A 10,090-nucleotide genomic window follows, 5' to 3' on the forward strand; every position below is an offset into this window, starting at 1 on the left:
CCAATACACTTTGCTAACATCATCTCCTGAACAAAATACATTGGTGTCGTCTGCAAACAACACAAATTGCAATAATGTTGACGTTTCACATATGTCATTGATGTACAAAATAAAAAGTTTAGGCCCTAAAACCGAGCCCTGCGGGACACCACATTCTATGTTCATACACTCCGATGTACTACCAGCAAATTCTACATATTGTTGTCTGTTATCTAAATAACTTTTAACCAATCTAGAACTACTCCTCTCACTCCGTATCTATGTAATTTCGAAATTAATAGGTAATGGTCTATGGTGTCAAATGCCTTTTTTAAGTCAATAAATACACCTATTGTGTATTTCTTTCTTCTATAGCTGTTGTAATTTCTTCTGTTATTTTCATTAAAGCTAAAGCTGTAGATCGATTTTTCCTAAATCCATACTGACTCTCATTCAATAACTCATTTTTTTCAATCAAATTATCAAATTTTTGGACAAACAATTTCTCAAGGACCTTTGAAAATTGTGAAAGCAACGACTGTTCTGTAGTTGGTAAATTGGCTTTTGTCCCCTGTTTTAAAAGTGGGATAACTTTAGCTATTTTCATGCTATCTGGGAAAATACCTGTCTGAAATGAAAGATTAAAGATGTAGCTTAGCGGTTTAATTATGCAGTCAATAGTCGTTTCACTATTGTCATGTCGATCCCATCACTATCTGTCGAAGTCTTATTTTTGCATTTGTCTACAATGGATCTCATTTCAATTTCGTTAATCTCTCCCAGAAACATTGACTGCAACACTTTACTTCCCCCAATTCCGCCATCCTCTTTTTGCCCATCGTGTTGTTTTGGAATAGTCTTTGCAAGATTAGGTCCGACATTTACAAAAAAAGAGTTGAATTCATGTACCACTTCATTCATGTTTTTTTACAACCTTATTTTTGTCATCAATGAAGTGACTGGGCAGGCCATGGATACAGATTTATTTCCAATAACATTATTTAAGATTTTCCATGTGCCCTTGATATCATTTTTCTTTTCTTTTAACATATTATTATAATATTCTCTTTTTGCTTGTCTCATTATAACTGTCAACTTATTTTTATATGCCTTGTATTGCTTTTCAATTGCCTTTGTCCTAAATGTTATGAAGTCTTTATAAAGGTTATTTTCTTCTTGCAAGCATTTTGTAAGCCCTTGGTTATCCAAGGCTTTGATGATAAGTACCTTTATATGTACGGAGTACAGTGGGACAATGTTTGTTATACAGTGATATGTAGATTTTTAGGAAGGACTCATATGCAGCATTTACATCTTCTACATAAACCCTCTCCACTCTTCCTTTAAGAGGTCACTCCTAAATGTGTCTTTTGCTTCATCAGTCCTTGACCCTGACATATCTACTGCGAGTCTCTTCCTTCTTTTTCTTTAATTGCCAATCATATGCTACAAATACAGGTAATGGTCGCTTATGTCATTTATTATTAGCCCACTCTTAGCACTGTTTTCCATGACATTTGTAAAGATATTGTCGATCAATGTTGCACAAGTTGATGTTATTCTACTAGGCTTAGTGATTAGGGATAAAGCCCCCTGCTGTACAATGCATCCAGGAAATCAGAAGTTGTTTTGTGTTTAGATACATTTAGAAGATCGATGTTAAAATCCCCACAAATAATACATGTTTTATTTTCATTTAGGCCATCCATTAATACTCCTAACTATCTTTAAAAAGCTCTACATTTGATCCTGGTGCTCTATATGCACAAGTCACAACAACATTTCTCTTCCTTTCCATTTCAATTTCTATAGTTATGCATTCCATTAAATCATCAGTCACATTGACATTTTTTCAACAGTGTGCATTTTAGGACGCTGTCCACATAAAGAGCCACACCCCCTCCTCTCTTATTGGTTCTGTTGATATGGTGTAGCATGTAACCCTCAATTTGGAAATCAGTGACTTCGTCTTTATTTAGCCAAGTCTCCGATATGGCAATTACTTTTAATTATACTTTTAAATGTATGTAGGTATTCAGTGATCTTATTAAAGTTTGCATACAGACTCCTGCAGTTGAAATGTATTAAAGAAAATGTATTTTCAAGTCCAACATTCTCATTAAATTGATCATCGGTATAATATTTACACGAGTCACTTATATGATTAAACACATGATTCTCTGAATCGACATCATAATCAAAATTGTACATGTTATACTCTGTGTTGTCAAATCTGGAAAAGATTCAGAGGGCTCAGTCATTTATGTGTTGTTATTGTTTTCCATGTACGTCTGCAAGGAGTTAACTCCCTCCACACATACTTTGCTCTTTCATGCCGATCAAGCGAGTCTGGCAAGGAGACACTTAAGATGCACCATAAAGGCCCTGACACACCAAGCAGTCACCAGAGAACTCGCCGACGTCGGGCTGTTGCGTCGCGGTGTTCTCCTGCGGCTTGGCCATGTGTCGCACGGGAACACCACCGCAAAGACTTCAGTGCGTGAGTGGCAATAACTCTCCTTACCAGCAGGCGGCGGGTAGTGTGTATTCATCATTAAAAAATAGGCACACCGGAAGACAGAGAAGAAGAACAGACTGCGTGATATAAACAACAACAAATAGCGTGTGCAAACTGCAAGCCTGGTTATGATCCACTGCTGTCTAGAGATTCCCGATCCCCGATCCCCGGATCGGATCGGCCCCCGATACTGGGTTTTAAGGTGGATCGGGATCGGCAGATCCAATTAAATGTCTGGGCCGATCCATAGTTAATATTTCCCATGATTCCATTGTTACGTTGTTTGTCGTTGTTGTTCTATTGCATCAGCCGCCATTATCGAGTTGGAAAAGTGGAACGGACACATATCGTTAGCTAGTTAAAATGTCTGCAGTTTGGCATCATTTAAAAATAACTACAAGTGAGTCGCCGACTGCGACATGCAAAGTCTGTGGTGTGGAAGTCTCACGAGGTGGTGCTAACAGGGTCTCATACAACACCACAAACCTAATAAAACATCTTAAAAAGCACCACCCCGACGAACACGCCGCCTACTGTAAAGCAACAGCGTCTGCGACTGATGGACTCCATCAACAAATACTGCGGGACAGCTTGAAACGAAAGGCTTTACTTCCTCGAGACTCCGAGAGATTTCGCAAGATTACTGAGCTGATTGTGGAGTGCATAGCAGGAGACGACCAGCCAATTTCACTTGTGGAAAACTCCGGTTTTTTGTCGTCTAATAAATTATTTGGGTGCCTGTCTATTTCTTAATATATACGAAATTAAATGCTGTTTGCCAACACAAAAGTAATATCGGAAATCGGTATCTGAAAAACCGGTTATCGGGAAATATCGGGAAATATCGGGATCGGATCGGAACCTATATGAAAATATCGAATCGGATCGGAAGCTAAAAAATGAGATCGGGACATCCCTACTGCTGTCTGCCCGTCTTTGGTGCTCCACAACTACCCGAAGGGGCAAGTCTCCTGTACCGGGTGTACTGGGTTCGCAGAGAATCCCACTTCTTCCTCAGCTCTTTCTCTGAAGCACACAAATAAACGATGTACACCATTGTGGCTAGTTTAGCATGTCCAATTCATATCTATATGCAGTGCCAAACTGCACCAGCTAGCAACAAGATAACAACAAACACAAGGTTGAAAATAACAAATTACTTTCACGTTAACGTCACTGTACGCTGGCAAACAATAAAAAGCCAACAATATCTGCTAAAGAGCTCAATTGAGGAAAAAGATAATCTTACCCGAGAAGCCAAGTGCGTTTCAATCTCTCGCCAGAGTTCTGGTTTTCACCTACTCTCGGTTCGAGTACCTTTTCTCTGTGATGTCGTACAGAGCTGGCCTCTCCTGGATCAATGTGATGAGCAGGTCTTCGTTTGCGTCATTCCAGATCGCCATGATGAGATGAAAAATGAATATCAGTCTGTGTGTGCCTTCTTAAATCATTTGTTTACGTCCCTCACTTCCGTTTCTCGCTTCTCATGGCACTGATTCGCTAGCTGAACAGCCAATCAGAGTGATTGTTTGGTCCGACTGCCAGACCCGATGCATGGCGGATTCAACATGGTTGAATCGGCCATGCATCGGGACAGGCAGTCCAAATAAGGCGTGTCATGGTCGACGGTGCGGGACCACACCATATTGAGTTTGGGCGACAGGGACACGCTTCGTCTCGCGACTTACGAAAACAGCCGAAATCGGCCTGGTGTGTCAGGGCCTTAAGTCATTTTGTTCTGGAACCGGGCCTGCAAAGCACACTGTGTTTTGTTAGTGAATCATACGGCACTTGTAAAACTTGTTATCTTGTTTGTGGAGCAGGGCTTGGAGTTGCTATAGCAACTCCAACAATTGGCCTAGCAACGGCTTAGCAACCCCATTGTTTTGTTATGAAAATGTATCTATATATATTTATACATATTCTCGCGAGATCTATCAGGGGTCGTTGTAAGTTAAAGCGCGAACTGTTACTTGGCTAATGTTGTTATAATTCTCAGTATGTGAACACAGATCGAAAATGGAAAGATTTCTTACAAGTCAGCGTAAACGACCGCGATCTCCAACGGAGCCGGTCCAGCCGGACAACCCTGCTATCCGTGTGTGCGTGCGTGTTTGTGTAGGTGTGTGTGTGTGTGTGTGTGTGTGTGTATGTGTGTGTGCGTCTTTCTGTTTGCGGTGTGGTGATGAGGTTTAAATGCCACAGCATGCCAGTTGAAACAGTGAACGATTGCTATTGTATACTTGTACACTCAGGGTGTAATGGTATTATACAAAAATATTGTAGGAGCACAAACAGTGTTCAGATTCTGCTGTTACAGACTTATTTCTGTTGTGCCTCGTACCCTGCAAAGTAATGTCATAAGTTTCAAAGGAATGTTTTAATGTAAATCTTAATGATAATATTGTAGCGTGACCAAGTTAATAGTTATTTCAGTTATCAGATGTGCACAGTTTTGTAATTTTTAAAGTTATTTAGGCAAAGTTGTTGGTGGGAGTTAGGGAGAGACCGCCCCTTCCAGGTGTGTGTGTGTGGTGTGTGTGTGTGTGTGTGTGTGTGTGTGTGTGTGGTGTGTGTGTGTGTGTGTGTGTGTGTGTGTGTGTGTGTGTGTGTGTGTGGTGTGTGTGTGTGTGTGTGTGTGTGTGCGTTTTCGGTGTGGTGTGGTGTGTGGAGGGAGTACGAGACGGTAGGAGTTGGTGTTCGAGTGTGGAGAAAAGTCATAATGAGTGTTATACTGGTTCTGTAAGACGTGGCTGTGGCTGTCAATACCAGAAAAAAAAGAGAACGTTTTCGACATTGAAGGCTCGAGCGATCTGTGATCTTGAATAGCAGTGAACGCTACAATATGAACAGGCTCGTGTTTGGCCCACTGGTATTGTTTGTTTATTTATTTTGAAAATTAACTAGCAACGCCGTGCTGTCATATAGCAACTGCTAAGCTACTGCAGCAAAAAAATCCTGGCGCCGCCCATGTTGTGGAGTTATGACATTAGCTCCAGAGTTATGCTCGGGGGACTTGGCACATATTGAATGTTTTTGTCATGATTGAGGCGAGGCGAGGCAAAGCGAGGCGAGGCGAGGCGAATTTAATTATAGCACTTTGCAACACAAGGCAATTCAAAGTGCTTTACAAAAATGAAAGACATTAAGAGCATAAAACACATTAGAAACATTAAAAGATAAAACATGAATAACGCATGTGAATAGTTCAATTAAAAGCAGCGGCAAAAATAAAAGTCTTCAGTCTGGATTTAAAAGTAGTAAGAGTTTGTTTGTAGCCTTTATTTAACCAGGTAAAATCCCATTGAGATCAATGATCTTTTTCAAGGTAGACCTGCAGCACATTGGTTACACAGAAAAACAACAGAAAACAAAAAGGACATCATACAACATAATTACAGGGGTACAAGAGTTGCAGTGGATCTGCAGGTTTCTGGTAGTTACATTCCAGATATTTGGCAATATCCCTAACCCAATTCTCACATTCCTCTACCCCTAGTCTTCCCGTGAAAGTATAGTTATTTTGACACTTTTCTAACCTTTTCATATTCCTTTCATCTTTCTCTTTCATCCATTTTGCATCTCCAGACAACAGATTTTCCCCTGTGTTACTGTTACCCGAATACATCTTTGACCTTTAAACCACTTTTCTTTTCAATTCCCAGAATTAGGATTATTAAACCTGTTTTAAGACTTCCCTCATGATCAACATCCCAGTGTATAAGAGTCAGATATTCATAATAATCATACGAAAATGTGTAACAGCTCAACATATGGCTCTTGAGGAATGATAATAGGCTACAGTTTTGATCCAAGTGCAGAGGGTTCTTGCCTTCCTACAATGCTGACCTCGACAAAGAGGCCAGCCACACAAATCGGTTCTGGCCCAGGAAAAGTAAACTACTATGTAATCCACTAATACTTCCTTCCGAAAAGAGGCTGTATGTTAATGTTTGACTATGCAACTTGGCCTTGATAAATAAAGATGGAAGGACAACAAATTAAAGCTAACTTAATACAGGGGTCGGAGAGGGCTGGCCAGGAGGCTAAGAGGAAACCCTCGTCCCCTGCAGAGGGACCGACAGGATAACAGAGAGCCCTGCTGGAGCCAGATGAAGGAGGATAAAGGTCCCTGGTTTGGATTTATGTGACAGGTGTCATGACAGTGTTTGATGAAGAAGATGGAAACAAAAGGAGTATGATAAAAAAGAAAACAGGAGCTCTTTGGAGTAGCGAGTGTTTGCAGTTAAATAGGATTTAAATTATGTTTTCTGTGTCACTGTTCACTGCTAACGGCTTTTAAACTTGGCAAAAGTGTGACTTCTCTATGTGTGTGTATCTATGAGTATTGAAAAACACAATATATCAGCAGCTTTGATGTAGGCTACAGAGTTCTTTTTTTTATCAACTAGTACATTTTTCAAAAAATGACAAGAGCATGATGTGTACAAATGCTATGCCGGAAAAAACAATTAAAGTTACATTTCATCAAGCTTTTATATGGTGCAGGAGTTTGTGAAATCATTTTTCTTCATTACACGTACTGTATATGCTCATACATATATAGAAATCAAGAAGCTATGAGCATGTCAGCTGTTTAATTAGCATAAGTAGCAACATAATGTGAATTTGTGTTGTTGCTCATATGTGTTTGGAAATAATTTGAAAGTGTTTAAGTAGGAATAGTCAAGTTCTCTCAACCCATACATTCATCAGAACAAAGATTTAACTATAAAATATGTTTCCAGCTAAATAAAGAACAGCACTTCAGCAAGCAAAAGTGCAAATGTGCAGATTTGTGATGTTAAAATGTTGCACCGCAGAACAGACGAATTACATTCTGAAATAAACCATAATTTTCATACATAGGTTTGGCCAAGTTGTTGGTTAAATGGTAGCATCTCCTCAGGCAAGCTCTACTTCTCAGTGATCAGTGTGAGTAGCAGATGTATCAACTCGACCCCAGATTGCTGCGATGGAGGTGATTCCTCCATGGGTAGTGCCACTGATGAGGACCAGCTCGGCACCCTTGTGGCTGGGATACATGTTGAAGGAAGTGCCTGAGGGCTGGCCTGCTTCAAAATGGCGGCCCTTGCTAGTTACGAACACCACTGACTGCACGTAGTGACTGTACATCCCAGAAATCTGAATGATGGCTTCACCGCCAGACAATTCCCTCTCCTGTAGCTGGCCGGATGTCGTACCCGAAACTGAAGACCAGGTGAAGCCGTAGCGGAACTGGAAGCTGAGGAATGAAGTGTAACAATGCTCAATTTAAAGTCCTGCATTCAAAGTACGAAAGCATCGACATCAAAACATACTTAAAGTAGCACAGGTAAAAAAACTCATTATGCAGCATGTTCCATTTCAGAATCATACAAATATAATATAAAATAAACATTGATCGTATTTTAGTTATTGATGCATTACTTCAATATGGCACTTGGCAAAATACTTATATGAATTACTTTACATTCTACTGAGTTGCCTAACCTTTAATAAAATTGTTTTATTTTTTGTAACATTGAACTAAATCTGCAATGGTTGCTAGTTATTGATGCAGTACAATATATGCAACATAAATGGGAAAATACTACATTTTTAAATTACAAAAGTACAAGTACCTTATGTTATCAGGTTTGATCTGGTACTAAATTAAACAGGAACAAATTCATAAGTGAACTTCAAATGTTTAGTGGTCATATTATTGCAATAAATACCTGCAACCAGTGGATCAAAACTATAACATCTGATGGTGTCTTTTACCCAGTGTTACATTATTTTTAATTTAAAAAATGCTCTTCAGTCCTACCAAAAGAATGATCTATAACATTTACCCTCGTATGTAGGACGACTCCCACACTCGTACAGCTGTGATTCTTCCCTCCCCAATTATACTGAACGGAGAGCCACTCCCTGACCCCGCAGGAGGGGAGTAGGAATAGCTCTGAGTCTCAGCTGCGACAAGGAGACAGACAAACATATTATGAACATGAATTATCCTTATACATTTGATTCATGAAGGATAATGTACTCATGGAAACTTACGGTCAGCTATAGCAGAGGCTGCAATAACAGCGAAGATAGCAAGAAAAAGCATTCTGAAAAGAAAGAGAAGAGTTATTTACCCTGCATCTCGTTGTTAATAATTATTATTGACTATAGACGGAGTCTCACCTGTCTGATTTGTTGTTTCTTCTATTATCAAAAGATACCTGTAGTGGATAATACAGAAATATAAATACATCTGTTCAGTCATTCTTGTTTACTTACATAATACATTTGGTTAGTGATGAGTGGAATTCAAAAAATGATACTTGCCGTTCAAGTGTGCATTACAGCAAATGAAGCCTCAGCATGTGTGCAGCTACACTCTCCTAATATCTATATTTGGAGTGGATAAGATAATTTATAGTGCAACTGCATTCAGAAACAAATCCTGAACAGTTTATTGGTCCTTGCCGAGTTATGACGTATCAGACAGGGAGGGAGGTGCGTGGGTATTTTTGTTGGTGGTTCGTCAGGTAATTCCTTCCAGTCAACATCTTCATAATCTAGGTGTAAATATGATATGTGCCAAGTGTGAAGTTAAACTTATGTTGTTGCAATGTTGAGGTAGAATGAAGGAGTCTGTAACGTCGTTAGCCAAAACACTGAGAGTTTTATTGAACACAGTACAGACAAATACGGCCGGGAGATCATCTTAGTTTCCCACCGTCCCTTGGTCCACCAAAATCATTTCTGCCCAAAAGCCACAAAACATCTAGCAAACACGAGGAGAGGCGGGCCCGCAGAAGCCCGCGTTTACCTAATCAATAGCAAATGGGAGACAATAATCTACTTGTCTCAAGGAAACGCAGACAAGCCTGAAACCTTCCCCCCACAGGATATGGGAGAAGCGTTTGACCTGTGACCTCAACTTACAGAGGAGTTTTTGACTGATACTACAAGCAGATGTTTGCAGTATCACAGATTCTAAGAAACTATAAGAAACTCTATAAATAGATCAGATTAAAATATTCTCTTACAGATTCACTCTTTTTATCAATCTATTGATAAGCAATTAACATTAGTCTAAGAATATTTCCGTCAATACGTAAAATCAATAAGCGTCTTCAGAGTTGGGTGGGCTCAGATACATTCATTACATTAAAAAGTAGAACAAGATTGAAAACACTTCAATCACCATGATTGAACACAGTCAATCATAATAAAAAATCATCTCTCTTCGGTGCTTGGCATTTTTTGTCAAAAGGCACAATAATAAACACATGGGATACAAAATATTACAGCAAAATATATGTTTAAAAAATAAGATCTTTTATCATTTATCACTCAGTTAATCTCATTCATCAAACACAAATTCTAAATCAGCTTACATCTCAAAGATTTACTTTAAGGCAATTACTTATTAAAACACAATTAGAATTTAGGATTATAAGAAATCAATTGAGGTATAATTTAGGATTATGAGAAATCCAATTGAGGTATAAATCAGAATCATGAGAGATCCATCTAAGGTTCCTAGTTTAAGGTATACATTCACAGTGATGAATCGATCAATCTGTAAACTGTAAAGTTACAGTGTCCTCA

The 10,090-nt window shown here is 39.2% G+C and overlaps 1 protein-coding gene across 1 annotated transcript; it reads right to left on the minus strand.

Moving 5' to 3' along the window:
- Positions 1-7,078: 7,078 nt before the first annotated feature.
- Positions 7,079-8,883, minus strand: LOC117542678 (zymogen granule membrane protein 16-like). The gene is made up of 5 exons (XM_034210487.1): positions 8,819-8,883; positions 8,675-8,712; positions 8,546-8,598; positions 8,335-8,455; positions 7,079-7,742 (listed from the first exon to the last, which is right to left on the minus strand). Exons 3-5 carry the CDS (start codon positions 8,595-8,597, stop codon positions 7,421-7,423), a joined length of 495 nt encoding a protein of 164 aa, XP_034066378.1. The 5' UTR covers position 8,598; positions 8,675-8,712; positions 8,819-8,883; the 3' UTR covers positions 7,079-7,420.
- Positions 8,884-10,090: the final 1,207 nt, after the last annotated feature.

This window comes from Gymnodraco acuticeps, unplaced genomic scaffold (assembly GCF_902827175.1).
Source record: "Gymnodraco acuticeps unplaced genomic scaffold, fGymAcu1.1, whole genome shotgun sequence".
NCBI classification, from domain to species: Eukaryota; Metazoa; Chordata; class Actinopteri; order Perciformes; family Bathydraconidae; genus Gymnodraco; species Gymnodraco acuticeps.